Source organism: Carcharhinus amblyrhynchos, chromosome 4 (assembly GCF_965287045.1).
Source record: "Carcharhinus amblyrhynchos chromosome 4, sCarAmb.v2.hapA, whole genome shotgun sequence".
In the NCBI taxonomy this organism is placed as follows: Eukaryota; Metazoa; Chordata; class Chondrichthyes; order Carcharhiniformes; family Carcharhinidae; genus Carcharhinus; species Carcharhinus amblyrhynchos.
In genome coordinates, this window is record NC_137327.1 from 113,196,813 (window position 1) to 113,213,382 (window position 16,570).

Here is a 16,570-nt window from a genome sequence, read left to right on the forward strand (position 1 = left end):
TAATATGTACTAATTGCCTGCAGTGTTTACCTATATTACAACAGTGACTAGACTTCCAAATTAATTAACTGTGAAGTACTGTGAAGATATGAAAAGTGTTATATCAAGTCAAATTCTTTAATGACTTGCAGCTTAAATGAAGGGATCATGGTGTGGGATTAAGGAAGTTTTTTTCTCAATTTTACTTCTTTAAAACATGTGCCCAAATATAGCAGCCACAATCAGTGTATTTCCTAGCCTTCAAAATGTGCCTTAATATAGTTCTTTTCATCATCCTCAAGATGCAGTTAGAGTTATAAGAAATTACACATTGTAGTAAGGCTATATGTTGTCTCATGAAGAGGTCTAGAGGCTTGTGTGGTTGAAAAATAATTTTATTAAATGACATATAACTATAAACATATATAGACAAGAGACAGTTCACTCCACCTTACTATTTCCATGCGATTCTCTATGTTATGAGTGGTACCATTTCCCCAGTCCCAAACACCCTAACACTGCAACTGCCCAATCACCCTGAGTCTTTACGTAAATGAGTCTACAATAATATTTACATGCTACCCAATGTGCCCCTATCCTCCCCCAAAGTCTCTGACTTTACAGATTCAGATTATCTTGTTTTTTTTCAAGTTTTGGGGCAGCACAGTGGCACAATGGCCAGCACTGCTGCCTCACAGCGCCAGCGACCTGGGTTTGATTCCTGACTTGGGTCACTGTGTGGAGATTGCATGTTCTCTGTGTGTTGGTCCTTTGACTAGGCTTTCAGTTGGGACAACAACAGACCTCCACATGGTTTTGGTGGAGTCCTGTCACGCTACACAATGGCTCTTTCTTCTGCCCTCAGTCTGCATGCCTGTAATGTAGCTTATTAGACAATCTCCAGCTGTGTCTTTCAGTGAGGCAGACTTCTCCCAGGTCAGACTGCGGTTCCTATATTAGATCATTCTTAGGGGTTTTGGCATGCTTCAGTTGCTGCCACCATGTTGGATGGTTACATGTTGTCTCATGAAGATGATTAGAGGTTTGTATGGTTGAACAATAACTGTTTATTAATAACACATAACTACACATACAGGATATAGCCCTGATTAGGTGCTATCTTTATGCTGACTCCTACCAGACTTACCACTACCTGACTTCTCCCAGGAGTCTATCTACATCATAACATGGGCCATTCTTTTTCCCAATCCCATATTAACATTTACAGTTTCAAACACCCTATAATACATACATCACACTGGCAAGACCTTTAGCCTAAATTGAAAAGTACTACTTCCAGAGATGTTGGGTGGGATTTTTCTCCCTCTCCGCAGCTTGCTTCATGGCAGGAGGTGGCATATCACTTGCTGGCAACAGGTTCTTACGGTCTTGCCATTGTCAATGGGTTTTGAACCCCTCACTGCTAGGAAACCATGCGGTGGTGCATTGTCAGTGGGGCCATAAGATCCCAGCGGCGTGAATGGCAGCAAGATTTTGGCAATCATCTTATTTGTGGTATTATTTCTACACTTTTGAACTAATGAAGAACATGGCTATAGTCACGGTAAAACGTTTCTCATTGATAGTTCACTTTATGCAGTTCTTGAGAAGATTTTAAAACAATTCAATAACTTTAAGAGTACAAAGTGGTTTATGGTGTGTATTTTTATGAAAGTAATGTCAAGTTCCCATCTGATTCCCAACTGCGCTCCAGGGACCTGATTCACACTTTGTAAAGTTTGCATCCAGTTGTGGAGCTGGTCCTAACTCAGCAGTGGAAAATAGCTGTGACGTTGTTCTTGGGGACTTGTAAAAGTTTGTAAGAAATGCTTTAATAGCAGGTAGAAGGCTGCTGCTCCCACCCACACTTTCCTTATACGTGAAAATATGTCACTTGGAACACAGTAAGTGTGAACATGCAGAAAACTACTTTGAGACTAAAGCCAGCAATGTACAGTTGGCTGATTAGTGGATTGTTGACAGCACATCATATTCCATAGGTAGCAAGTCAAGACAGGCAAATATCATGTAATTGCAAAATATATAACACTGCTACTTTAACAGTCATGCAAATTAAACTAATTTAGGATTAATGATAAAGTAGAGCATGTTAAAAGATTCAGATTACATCACAAACCACAACAGCAAAGCTTAACTGACTTACCAGTTGCATTACATCTTTGGAATGCACGCCAATGTAGGTTTCATTTTACATAAATACACACAGGATAAAAAAAGGCTCCCACAATTATGTCTCAAGTGTATTTTTTTTTATCTCCAGTGCTTTGAGCGGAAAGTTACATGTGTTATGTGCACACATTTGTAATTCCCCAAAGGCCAGGGATCCCCCACATGCCATGAAATTTTGACTCCTTAGCACACATATGATGTCTCAATAGGTCCTCCACCCAGAATTCAGCCTGATTAACAAATAGGCTTAGCCTATTCAGTTGGATCATGAGCAGGCTGGGGGAGGCTGCAGAATAAGGAAAGTCTGTGCTACAGCAAGCTTGTGAATGCAGGTCCAAAGAGTGAAGGGTGTTGGAGGCCTGTGCGTTGCGGTCACGGACCAGAATCCTGAATTACATTAGGAAGCATGTGTCGAGTATAGGGCTAACGGGAGGACTTTGAATAGTGTGGATGAACAGAGGGATCTAGGTGTGTGTGTACATAGATCCCTGAAAGTTGGGAATCAAATAGATAAGGTTGTTAAGAAGGCGTACGGTGTCTTGGCGTTTATTGGTAGGGGGATTGAATTTAGGAGTCGCAGTGTAATGTTGCAACTGTACACTACTCTAGTGCGGCCGCACTTGGAGTACTGTGTGCAGTTCTGGTCCCCGCATTACAAGAAGGATGTGGAGGCGTTGGAGAGGGTGCAGAGGAGGTTTACTAGGATGTTGCCTGGTATGGTGGGGAGGTCCTATGAGGAGAGACTGAGGGATTTAGGGTTGTTTTCGTTGGAAAGAAGGCGGCTAAGAGGGGATCTTATTGAAACATATAAGATGATTAGAGGTTTAGATAGGGTGGATAGTGATAGCCTTTTTCCTCGGATGGAGAAAGCTAGCACGAGGGGGCATGGCTTTAAATTAAGGGGGGGTAGCTACAGGACGGATGTCAGGGGTAGGTTCTTTACCCAGCGGGTGGTGAGGGATTGGAATGCCCTGCCTGCTGCAGTTGTAAATGCGTCTAGTTTGGGGGCATTTAAGAGATCTCTGGATAGGTTTATGGACGAAAAGGGATTGGTATAGGCTAGTGGGTCATTGTTTTTGTAACTGGTCGGCGCAACATCGTGGGCCGAAGGGCCTGTTCTGCGCTGTAATGTTCTATGTTCTATGTTCTAAGCTGGGCAATTTCTCTATTGCATAAAATATGAGGAAAGGATGCTTCACTGCAAGTAATTCCAATGACAAATTAGGGATCTTTTGTAGTAAAGCAAACTTTATTTAATAACAAAATTTAACTCTAACAAAATGAAGCAGCTTAACTATTAACAGCTGAATATTACTTTGAAAATGGGAGGAAACAACATAATTTCTAATATGTCGCTGTTTCAATTCCAAAGAAATGACAGTCCACTTATAGACTCAAAATTCCATTTTACATATAGTTAGCAACCATAGTATACTAGCCATAAGAAATATACACTTGAAGTGCTTTTAAGTTTCAGAGCAGCTTGTATAACTTTTGTCTTCAAACAAACCCCAGCTAGAACTGAACGCTGTTTTCTCTGCTACAGACCTAGTTTGTCCCATGACCTTCTTATTCATGACCCTGTCATTCAACCTAATCGAAAATCCCAGGGGGAATCTTTATCTATAAATATATATCCATTAGCTCTATCCTAAGGAAACACTACATGGCTAAAATGAGTAATTATTCTGCTCTGCCAGCATCTGAGCTAAATGTTTTTTCAGACAGACTGACTGTCTGCAGAAAAAACTGAATTTATAAATATTCTCCTGAAACATTGAAAAAAAATTGTATCTATAGCAACACCATCTCCACACTGGGTATGAGGGATTTAAAGATTTAGGAGAGAGCGGGAATTAATATTGCAGGATTTGATGAAAAAATTAGAGATCTAAAAATTGTGGAAATGGAAGCTTTGCCATTGAGTTGTCAGTGGGAGATAGAGGTTACAAGGAATAAGTCTTCATTGGGAAGGTGAGAAACCTGGGCTAGGATGTGCACACACACATACACACGTTGGATATGTTTTTCTAACATGCATTTACTTACATTCTCGTTCTCTTCTGCCCAGTTCTTGGATGCATTGGAAACTAAAAATTAGACACATACGGATAAACAAATCAAATTCTAAGGGATGGATTTTTATAGAGTCAGGGGTCTCCATGGAGGTATGACAATGGCTGCTGGAGCCCTATTCCAGGTTTTCATTCCTAGATTTCTGAATTTCAGTATGGTCTTTTAAAGGCATGAGCTGGTTAGGGTCGCTCATGACCTGGCTGGCTCCATGATGAGGACAGGCATGCCCCAGTTCTCCACAATTTTTATGGAGTCAGGCCAGCTTCTCAAATATCACCTCAGAGATGCCATGAAACATAATCTGCATAGTAAAAACTTTTGAAAGGCAGGTTCAGAAGGTACTCCTCATATGACTCCCCTCAGTGCTAAGCCATTATCAATGGCCTCTCATCCCAAAGTACATCCCTCACTCATGTTTGCCATATTGGGCCCATACAGTATGTAGAACCAATGAACCATTTAGTAATAATTTGTGAAAAAAGTCATTCATTAATAACTTTCCATTTCTTAAAAAAAACCCTTTCTATTACAGGCCAATAAAAGTGGCAATCAGACCCTTTAATATGCCAATAACGGAAGTTTTCAAGCACTTGAAATGCCTTCATCTTGTGTAAGTAAACATTCTGCAGATAACAGAAAGGACGAGAAAACCAGAGCAGTCAATCAAGCAACATTTTCCCTGGGGCTCAGGTGTTTCACTATTCTAATAGATTTCTGGGTTGACAGCCAAGAATGCATAATGTAGAGTAGTAATGACATTAAAACTCTAATCGATAACTTTCTTGTTCCATTAACCCCGTCAATCCAGTTGTTTATAATTTTAAAAAGGAGGAAAGAGAAGTTTGAAATTATTTTTGTGGTGTCCATTCATGATATGATCCTTCCCCCTCATCACTGCAATCAAAACTTCCACTCTGCACTTACCTTGTGGTTCAATATTTTCTATCTGATCATTAGTGTAGCTTAATCTGGTTAGTCGCATTGGGCCACCTGTTTGGCACCCACAGCCCAAAATCCAACTGTAAATGATGCCAGTACCATAAAACCACAGCCATCTTTCACAGTGGGAATGGACAATCATCCAACATGCTTTGATAGTTCAAAAGTCAGTCAACATTTTCATGTTTGAGTGAGGAAGGTGAACTCTGATTAGCTTTATGTTGTTCAGGCCATCACTGCCAAACTTGATTTTGTCTTCTGGCATTCCCCCCCCCCCACAGTAGTTAATAATTAATTGTTTCATTAGGAAAAGGAATCCAGGCTGATTTCATTATTTTCCAATTAATTCAATAATAGTATTTCTTCTACTCCAACTCACATCACCAAAAATATAGGAATTAAACTTGCATCTTTCATGGTCATTTTGCCTCAGTTCCTTATACATACCAACAGATACACTTACCAACTCATCTATCAGGGAAACGTCCATCCTACAGACTATTTCTTTCCTAATGTCAATAATTTTTGTTTTACTTGTTTATTTTTTCATGGGATGTGAGCATTGTTGGAAAAGCAAGTGTTTGTAACTATCCTTAATTGCCTATGAATTAAGTAGCTTGCTAGGCCATTTCAGAGGGTAGTTAATAATCAACCACAGTGCTCTGGATTTGGAGTCATATGTAGGTAAGGATGAGATTTTGTTGCCTAAAAGGCCATTAATGGACCAAATGGGTTTTTTACAACTGATGAGAGTTCCATAGTCACTATTACTGAGATCAGCTTTCAATTGCAGATTTTTATTAATTCAATTTAAAGTCCACTAACTGCTTTGGTGCAATCTGAACATGTGTTTCGAGAGCCCTTGCGTGGGCCTCTGGATGGCTACCCCTGTGACATTACCATTACACCATTATCTCCCCCATATAAACCAAAACTGCTTCTGAATGCAGTGCTATCTGCTTTTTTTCATCATTAACAATAGGTTAAAGTCAAAAGCAGCACAGCTTATAAATGAGTAATTTGTGGAAACTAACAACTCACCACTCATCATTCTTTTCCTGTTAGAAACGTTCACTGTGTCGTTTTTTTATCCTTGTTGCTCTAAACAGACTCATTATCCTGACAATAGAAATAGACAAACCTACAGCCAGGCTGTCACTCCTAGCAGAGCTAAAAGCAAAAATAAACTGTTCCACTTAACTCTTCTGGAGGAGAAGTGGTCTACTACAATTTAGCAGTAACTCTGAAAAATAGCTGCTTCACAATGTTAGGGTAAACAGTCTGTGCTCTCAGTGGTGAGCAGTGGATTAAATCTAATGCAATGTAATGCTGATTCTTCAACTATTTTTTATTAGTTCATGGGATGTGGGCGTCACTGGCTAGTCACACATCTATTGTCCATTCTTAATTAACATGTTCAAAAGGCATTTAAGAGTCAACCACATTCCTGTGGGTCTGGAGTAACACACAGGCCAGACCAGGTAAGGGTAGCAGATTTCTGTCCCTAAAGGGCATGAACGAACCAGAGGGGGTTTTATGACAATTAGCATTAGACATTTAATTGGTCACCATTAGACATTTAATACCAGATTTTTTTTTACTGAATTCAAATTCCATCATCTGCTGTGGTGGGATTTGAACCCAAGTCCCGAGAGTATTACATAGAGCCATAGAAAACTACAGCTCAGAAACAGGCCCTTTGGCCCTTCTTGTCTGTGCCGAACCATTTTTTGCCTAGTCCCTCCACACCCCTCTCATCTATGAAACCATCTAAATTTCTCTTAAATGTTAAAAAAGTGATCTTTCATTTACCACTTTAGCCGTCAGCTCATTCCACACTCCCACCACACTGTGCGTGAGGAGTCCCCCCTGAATATTCCCTTCAAACTCTTCTCCTTTCACCCTAAACCCACGCCCTCTGGTTTTTTCTCCTCTAGCCTCAGTGGAAAAAACCTGCTTGCATTCATTCTATCTACATCCATCAAAATCTTATACACCTCTATCAAATCTTTCCTCATTCTTCTATGCTCCAGGGAATAAAGTCCTAACCTATTCAATCTCTCTCTGTAACTCAGCTTCTCAAGTCCCGGCAACATCCTTGTGAACCTTCTCTGCACTGACCAAAACTGGTCACAATACTCTAAATTCGACCTCACCAATGCCTTATACAACCTTACCATAACACTCCAACTTTTATACTCAATACTCTGAAATATACCTTGTATTTCTGGATTACTAGCCCAATGCCATTGTGTGATCACCTCTCAATAATGCTACTTGGCTTGTGATGGAGTGGCCAGGAGTAGTGAATTTATCTTGTAGAGTCCAATAGTATATATTTACACATTTCAGTCACCCTTTTTTCTAGCCTTAACAGAAGCTAGTGAAACTGAACTAACTATGGTGAAAAAGCTAGAACTAATCAACCTACTCTCGCTCACCTATGGGTAATGATACTTAATGGGATGGAGCTATTCCAGAAATGTTATAAAAATGTACTTTATTATCTTTTTAGGTTTTTTCTCTTTGCAGTTGCATCTAACTGAGTACTCTCTAGAATCAAATGCATATCTCCAAATCATTTTCCAAAAATTGTCAATGCAGCAAGCAACATACCCCTCTGTTAATATTGACTCTGGTTTGTTGTCCTTGCCTCTGTTTCTTCTGCTGACTTGTCCCTCTATTCAGGAACATAATCCTGTAACAGCAGAGGATAAGTTAAAATTGCAAGGTATTTTGAAGAAAATTGCTAAACAGTATTTTCACAACTGCATTTTCAATGGCTTCAGCTATTGGCATTGGAGAAATATGACCCCATTCAGTCACTGAATTGGAGGAATAAAGAGGTCACAATGTACACTTGACAAGCACATTTATTTCTGGAACTGTGTCCATTCTTTCCTAATCCTACCTTTTTCTTCCACTTATTCACAAGACACTATTTAGATTATAATAACAACTTGATATTATATAGTGTCTTTAACATAATGATGCATCAAAAGGTATCACCCTTCTGGGTCATCCAGACTCGAAACATTGGCTCTGTTCTCTCTCGACAGATGTTGTCAGACCTGCTCAGAATTTCTAGCATTTTCAGTATTTGGCAGGGAGCCACATAAAGAAATATTTGAATGCTGACCAAAAATTGGGACAAAGATGTGTAATAAAAGAGCTGGAAGTCGACAGGGTGAGAGTTTTAGGGAGGGAGTTCCAGAGCTTATGACTTAGCCTCAAGGCTAAGTTTAAGGCTGACTACAGAGACTGGGGGAGCTGAGTCAATGCAGTTTTCTGAAAACAAGGATGAGAACTTTAAAAACTGAGGCGATGCCAAACCAGAAGTCAGTGAAGGAAAGTGAGCGTAGTGAGTGAGCAGGTCTCAGTGCCACTGAAGATATTGGCAACAAGTGTTATTTCAACTCAGGTTTATATAAGATGCAAGATGGACGGCCAGCCAGAAGAAACACTTGGAACAGTCAAGCCTAAAGAAAGGAATAGATGAGGGTTTCAGCAACAGATGAGCCAAAATGGGACGGTATTAGGTGACATTATGGGCGTAGAGGTAGGTAGGCTAGATGTGTACTTGGAAGCTCAACTCAAATTCAAAATCAATACTAAGGCCAGAATTTTACCAGCACACTCTCTCCAATTCTGGGGGAGAGCAAGGCTCAGAGAATGGCATTCTCCGTTGGCCTCAGGAGGAATCGTATGAATCTTAGACAGTAAAATTCTACCCTAAGGCTCTGAATGATCTGGTTCAGTTTAAAATGGGAAAGGGACGGAGTCAGTGGGTGAAACCTGATATCGGACAAGTAGTCTAACAATTAAGAGGAAATAAACAATTAAAAATTGAAATGTAGCATGTTCTGTCTTGTCAAAATAGTGTAGATTTGCATGTGGTCATTTAAGGTAAAGTGCAGATAGCCTAGTGAGGCCATGGTGGAACTTGTTGATTGTACATGTCCTCACAACAAGATAATGGTTTATCAGTTCAATTTATCTGGTAATATGTAAATGGAATGAAGATCAGTGGACACAATGGATTTTATGGCTTCGCTCAGGTGAGACCGGAAATTCTCACCCGAGGTCAACAGAAATTTCCATTGTTGGACCCTGGCCTACACTGATTCTGTGGCGGGTGAGGTGGTAAAGTTCCAGCTAATGTATTATTGTGTTTAACTGATGATTGGAAATGGTTTATAATCTCTGAATTTAATATTTGTCTATTTTGTTTCAGAAACATACCTACTAACATTCAAACACAAAAAAAACCACAATTAATTTATACCTCACATACTGTACTTTCCAATAATGCCACCACTTTAGTTTAGAGGTCCCTCTTTCTCCTCTGTGTAAATTAGAAATCTCATCTATCCCTGATTACAATATATCTTCATTCCTACACTTATTTTCTTTGTTACTCTCCCTGATCTTTGACTTGCGACCATTGTGCTGCTTTCTCAGCAACTACATTCATTAAATAAAAGTTAAGTTCTACAGCTGGCAGAAAACTCATTTCCTCAACTACCACCCAGGCAGCAAATGCAGCAATTTATCCCCATCAATCTTAATGCTGCACTGTAGGGTTCTATATTTCCTTATTAGGGCAATAGATGTCTAACTGGTTTCTGGTCAAATCCAGACTTTTGCCACCATAAAACTATCCAATCTGTCTCTTTCAAAACTGGCTTTGAATCGAGGCAAATCATTTCAGGGATTGAATAAGAGAAGCAAGAAAATCAAAAAAAATTCATTTGTTTCTTGTATTCCATTCTCAGCTCTGCCTAATTCCTCACTTAGTCCCACTGCGAACAAAGTAACAAAACATCAGAATAAAAGCACTTTGTGAAATGAAAACCAAAAGGTATTCTGGCCTCTGTATATGCAGGGAAGAAGGCAAAATACTGTGGGCCACGAAAACGCAACAGAAAATCTGCAAAAGCCAGGGACATGGATGCACTGTTGAATTTTACTATTCACCCCTGGGACTTGGGCATCAGCGGCAAGGTCGGCAATTATTGTACATCTGTAATTTCCTTTGAGAACGTGGTGGTGAGCTGTTGTTTTGAATCACTGCACTGTAGATGATATAGGTACATGCACGGTGTTGTTAGGAAGGGAGTTTCAGAATTTGGACTCAGTGACAATGAAAAAAAAATACATTTCCAAATCAAGGTGGTATGCAATTTGAGAGGAACTTGCAGATGAAGGTATTTCCATGTGTGCCTGCTCCACTTGTTCTTCTAGTTGGTGGAAGTTAATGGTGTGGAAAGTACTGTCGAAACAGCTTGAGCAAATTGTGCACTACATCTTGGAGACAGTTCACACTGCAGTCACTGTGGGCAGCGATGGAGGAAGTGAATGTTTAAGGTGGTGGATAGTGTGCCAATCAAGTGGATACTTTGTCCTGGGTGGTGTAAGCTTCTTGAGTGTTATCGGAGATGTATACACCCAGGCAAGTGGAGAGTATTCCACCATACTCCAGACTAGTGCCCAGTCATGGTGAATAGGTTTTGGGGAATCAGAAGGGAAGTTACTCACTACAGAAATCCAAGTTTCTGACCTGCTCTTGTAGCCACTGTGTTTATGTGACAGGATCATTAACTTTCTGATCAATGGTAATTTCTATACATGAAGCTTGCTGCATGTCGACACAAACTGCTTCACCAATGAATGGAACTGAACACTCTCCAATTGTTAGCAAACATCCCTACTTCTGACCCTGTGATGCAGGGAGGGTCATTGTTCAAGCAGCTGAAGATGTTTGGGCTGAGAAATTCTTGCAGTGATATCCTTGGATTGAAATGATTGGTCTACAACAACCACAGCCATCTTCCTTTGTGCTAGGTATGACTCCAACCAGTGGAGAGTTCCTCCCCCCACCCAATTTCCATAGACTTTGGTTTGGCTTTGGCTCCATGATGCCACACTCAGTTCAACATCTCATTCCTTGTTATGAAGGGGAATTTCTCTCACCTCATCTCTGGAATTCAATTCTGTTGTGCATGTGATGACTAAGGCTGCAGTGAGGGAGGGCTGGAGCTAGATGGTCCTAGAGGAAGCTCAAGCTTCCTCTAGGACCATCTAGCTTAGTGAGCACCTCAATTAGGAAGGACTTACTTTATTATAATTTTTTTCTTTACTTTCCCATCTGTCAGACAGTTAGGGTGACCTGCTGGCTGTTGGACATGAAAACTAGTAGACCAGGTATCTGAAGATCACGGCAATCAGGAGGGATATGGGGGTGGGGGGGGGGGGGTGAATGAGGGAGACCAGAGATTGCCACTTTCTGGTGGGGTTGAAGAGAGAGAAATCATTCCTGCAGGATAAGTGGTGTTTGGGGGAGAGAGAGGTTGTGAGTCAGTTAGTTCAGTTATTACCTTCTTTTTGGAATTTGGGGCCATTGTCTTGTTAGCCTGAACCTCTTTTGGGCCTGCTGTGGTCTTCCCCTCATGATCCATTGAACTCCTTTCCTAATGGGTGCAATTTGTTGCAAATCCTATAAAGGAATATGTGAAATCAATTAATTTTCAAAATCATGTAACTTATCAAACAGAAATGAAAGTTGATATGGTCAGCTGATTAGTTTGTATTACCATGCAAACAGTGGCTTTACGATTCAATGGGCTCACTCCTTTGGCTGCTCCAGTAGGTCTTCTTCCATCTGATCTTGCTCTGATATTCTTAACCTGAGTCTGCCAACGTTGCTTAGACCTGCTGTACCCTTGGAATCCTGAGGTATTTCTCCTCAGCCTATTGGATCCTAATTAAATTGATACAAATAATCTGCTGAGTACATTTGGTTACTTTTAACTAACCTTACAAAACTGTTGCCTCTGCAATGCAGCATTAGGGTTAATCAGTGAACTGACTGAGGAAAGGATGGATCTTACAAGGGAAAGGCTCCTTGTCTGGAATCACTGTAGACAGGATCACATTGCAGAACTTGGTTGCTCTCTCCCGATTTGCACCACAATGGGCTTCTGGGAGGAGTGAGACTCATAGTATAACCTCTGTACACAAACTGATATCACGCACACAATTCACAAATAAATGATAACCAAAACTGCTGAGTTAACAAAATCTACTGTTTCCACAATTAAACAGTTTGAAACAGATATGCAGTCAAATTAGAAGTACTTAAAAAGTCATATTAATTCACGTCTCCGCTCTACAACTTGTGTTTTTATTTTCCATGTATTTGGTTCTTATATTTTCCCTTTTTAGTATCTTGTTATAAACATTATAATACTTTTCTTTTTATTCATTTATCTGGCTTCACCATCGTCTATACCCCATTTTCCAATCTATGTTGCTTTAAAATTTCCCACCTTTGAGTTACATTTTTCTCTATCATTGAACACAAGGATTTCCCTTGTGCACTGACCTAATAAATAGGCTTTCAAGTTGATTATGTTCTTTGTTCTATTTTGAGAACTTAAACAAAAACAAATTTGTAGGATCTTTTCAAGAATTTGTCAAACTGAGACAGTGGTTAGCACTGCTGCCTCACAGTGCCAGGGACCCAGGTTCAATTCCCGGCTTGGGTCACTGTCAGTGTGGAGTGTACATTTTCTTCCCTTGTCAATGTGGGTTTCCTCCGGGTGCTCCGGTTTCCTCCCTAGTCTGAAAGTCGTGCTGGTTAAGTGCATTGGTGCAAACAGGTACCAGAATGTGACAACTAGGGAAATTTCACAGTAATGTCATTGCAGTGTTAATGTAAGCTTACTTGTGAATAATAAATAAACTTTAATTTTTTTCTGGCTATTGCACCACTTCATTCATTCACCTTCACTCAAATGATGGGAGGGGAAGTGTGCTTAATCATAAGTACATTCTTCATAAATGGGATTGCAACTTTGCTTCACCTAAAGTGGAAAGAAGCTCTCCATTTGGTAGAATATCATAAATCTGGCAATGAAAATGCATGTTAGATATCTTCTGGGCTTGCAGTTGTCAGCACGTACTATCGGTTAATAACACGCTTAGCTCTCATGAATTTAAGGTCACCTTGTGCATTTTGCTGTGCTCCTCTTCCAAAACGATTTTGTAGCTTACGAAAACCCAAATTCCGCTGCCTTTGCTGTTGTTGTCTTGCTCTACTTAATGGAGTTGTTGTAGAGTCAGTTTCCCTTTTATTGAGTTCAATAATATCATCTGAAAAATGTAAAAGCATGGTTTAGATAAAAATTAGATTTTTGGAAAATGTTACTGGATAGGTTTGCTGCATAAAATTGGATTGTGCTTGGAAATATGTAAGAAATGAAAAAATGCAATATTTTTGCTACCTTGGTGTGCTAAAGACGAAAGCAGAAATATTGGAAAATGGGGCCTTTTGCCTCTTTGTGCCAGTGACATTTGTCAAATGCATTTTATTAAAGAGTGGAAGCTATTGGATATTATGTACAAAAAGGCTGCACAATGTGTCTCAGCTTCAACTTCAGAACACTGTCCGACAATTCCACATTACAAGCTCTTTATTCAAGTAATGGAAATTTTATATTTCCCACTTATTCTAATAGCCTTATTGAGACAGACTACAGAACAAAAATGCTGTTAAATTGGAGGCAGTTTTAATGTTGAGGACTCTCAACCCACTGGGAGATTAATTAAAAGAGCTGTTACATATTACTTTTAGTATCCTGCACGGCTATTGGAAAGGGTAAACTTTGAGCCCAACTAGAGGGGTCTGCATGGCCTGAAAAGAGCATACGACAGGAATTAAAAATGATAAACCTCCCTAAAATACACACATTTTCTCATTCAATCAAATTATACACATCAAACAAACATGTATAAAACACAAAGGCAAAATACTGTTTCAGAATGCTGGAAATCTGAAACAAAACAGACAACTCTGGTATCACTAAGCAGAGTAAGAAGTCTCACAATACCAGGTTCAAGTCCAACCAGTTTATTTGGTAGTAATCCCACAAGCTTTCGGAAATGACGTACCTTCGTCAAGTGTGTGGAAGGTTCTGATCAGGGAAGGGCATATAAAGTCACACACAGTTTACAGAATACTGATTAGAATGCAAGTGTGACACTCACATTGCCTGCATCTTTAAGACTTGAATAGCAGGTTAGCTGTAAAGACTTGTATTCTAATCAGTATTTTGTAAACTGTGTGTGACTTTATTTGCCCTTGTCTGATCAGAACCTTCCACACATCTGACGAAGGGACTCCGTTTCCAAAAGCTTGTGGGATTACTATCAAATAAACTGGTTGGACTCGAACCTAGTGTTGTGAGACTTCTTACTGTGTTTACTCCAGTCCAACGCCAGCATCTCTACATCATCACTAAGCAGGACAGACTGCATCCATGGAAAAAGAAAGGGAATTAACTGCCTGGATTTTCAGGACAACACAGCAGCCCTTTAAAATTGGCATGTGGGACCTGATTCCGGAACCATTGCCCATATTACTACTTCTGGCTATTTCTACTTGTGCATGATAAGGGTATGGGCACAAAACTCTCCCACCCTTGCCATCTCTACTGTGTGGGTGAGAAATTTAAACTCTCCCTAAATTTCAGTGGAATTGGGCCCCTTCAGCAAGAAGGTATGGTTCAGATCCTCTCAGAGAAGGTGTGAGCCACAAGGATACCACAGGCTCACAACAGTGCAGAAGGAGGCTATTCGGTCCATGAAGTCTGCACTAACTCTCTGCAGACAATCTTAGTCAGGCCCACAACCCGACCTCATTCCCTTAACCCCACGCATTTACCCCATTAATCCCCCTACCTACACATCTTTGGATACCATGGGGCAATTTAGCATGGCCAATCTACCTGATCTGCACATCTTTGGGTTGTGGGAAGAAACCGGAGCACCCGGAGGAAACTCACTTAGATACAGGGAGAAGGTGCAAACTCCACAGACAGTTACCCAAGGGTGGAATTGAACCCTTGAGAGGCAGCAGTGCTAACCACTGCCACCATATTAGCCCAGCTATCCCTCAAAATATAGTTACCTGCTCCTGGAATTATTTTATTGATAGACTTTGAAATGCAAAAAACATTTATTCTTTCAGTTTCAATAATTAAATGCTATATTGTAATTTAGACGTGTTTTCCATAGAAGGTGGTAGGAGCAGAAGGCGGCCATTTGGCCCTTCGAGCCTGCCCCATAACACTCTTTACTGTGGTGATTGATTACAGGGCTCTGTCCTGATAGGATAAATTGCATTTTACATTGATCAGAAGTGAGCAAGTTGAGAGATATATTAGCATACTGCACCCATTGGGAAAAGTGTTCTTAAGCTTTCAAAACTAAAGATAACACTGTTGGGCATCTCCAGTGTGATAATCTGAAATGGTTTATTTACCAGAATTCTTTTAAAATGAAAAACAAATCTTTAGCAGATATCATTTAGATTTTAAGAAAAGCCGCCATGTGCTTCAGAATGCTTCGCAAAACCCAGCTTGCAGGTGCAGCAGGTGGTCAGGAAGGCGAATGGGATGCTGGCCTTCATAGCGAGGGGGATTGAATATAAAAGTAGGGAGGTCTTGCTGCAGCTGTATAGGGCATTGGTGAGGCCGCAGCTGGAGTACTGTGTGCAGTTTTGGGCGCCGCACCTGCGCAAGGATATTTTGGCCCTGGAGGGAGTGCAGAGGAGGTTTACTAGGCTGATACCGGAGTTGAGGGGATTGAGCTATGAGGAGAGGCTGAATAAACTAGGCTTGTACTCGTTAGAGTTTAGAAGAATGAGGGGAGATCTCATTGAGACGTATAAGATGATGAATGGGATGGATAGGATAGAGGTGGAGAGACTCTTCCCGCTCAAAAAAGACAGTAGGACTAGGGGGCACAGCCTCAAGATAAAGGGGAGGCGGTTTAGAACGGAGTTGAGGAGGAACTTCTTCACTCAAAGGGTGGTGAATCTCTGGAATTCTCTGCCCGTTGAAGTGGTGGAGGCTGCCTCGCTAAATATTTTTAAGAAGCGGGTTGATGGGTTTTTGATAAGAGAAGGGATTAAGGGTTATGGGGAGAGGGCGGGAAAGTGGAACTGAGCCACGACAGATCAGCCATGATCTTATTGAATGGCGGGGCAGGCTCGAAGGGCTAGATGGCCTACTCCTGCTCCTATTTCTTATGTTCTTATGTTCTTATGACAGAACAAGTGCTGTGATTTTACTAGTTCAACAGGCTGTGTTGTTTACATTTCCCAAACAATTGCGTGGTTGAGTTTCAAAAGGTCTGGAAACACTTATCTCAGTTGGGTGCATTGTTCTCATTTTAATTTACAGTATTAAGAGTTTATTAAAGAATTCTCTCTCTTTAATGTGATTAACAATATATGTTTATTTCAGGGGATTTAAATTTTTGAATGCATTTTATGAATGAGTGTATTTTTCAGTGCAAGTGTACTTGTCTGACGTCTTTATTA

General features: G+C 40.4%; 2 protein-coding genes across 3 annotated transcripts in view; one reads left to right on the top strand and one right to left on the bottom strand.

Moving 5' to 3' along the window:
* LOC145342295 (UAP56-interacting factor-like) overlaps positions 1–16,570 on the bottom strand; it is a 43,922-nt gene that overhangs the window by 22,321 nt on the left and 5,031 nt on the right. Inside the window, exons 2-6 of the mRNA XM_080187750.1 lie at positions 13,192–13,338; positions 11,778–11,944; positions 11,562–11,680; positions 7,801–7,882; positions 4,219–4,259 (exon numbers count right to left, since the gene is read on the bottom strand). Coding sequence (XP_080043876.1) covers positions 4,219–4,259; positions 7,801–7,882; positions 11,562–11,680; positions 11,778–11,944; positions 13,192–13,338 — 556 coding nt within the window. The remainder of the gene's footprint in view (positions 1–4,218; positions 4,260–7,800; positions 7,883–11,561; positions 11,681–11,777; positions 11,945–13,191; positions 13,339–16,570) is intronic.
* Positions 8,655–16,570, top strand: part of lrch2 (leucine-rich repeats and calponin homology (CH) domain containing 2) — a 188,811-nt gene continuing 180,895 nt past the window's right edge. For both annotated transcript variants that reach the window (XM_080187748.1, XM_080187749.1), the window contains exon 1: positions 8,655–8,743. The gene's annotated coding sequence lies outside the window, so the exon portion shown is untranslated. The remainder of the gene's footprint in view (positions 8,744–16,570) is intronic.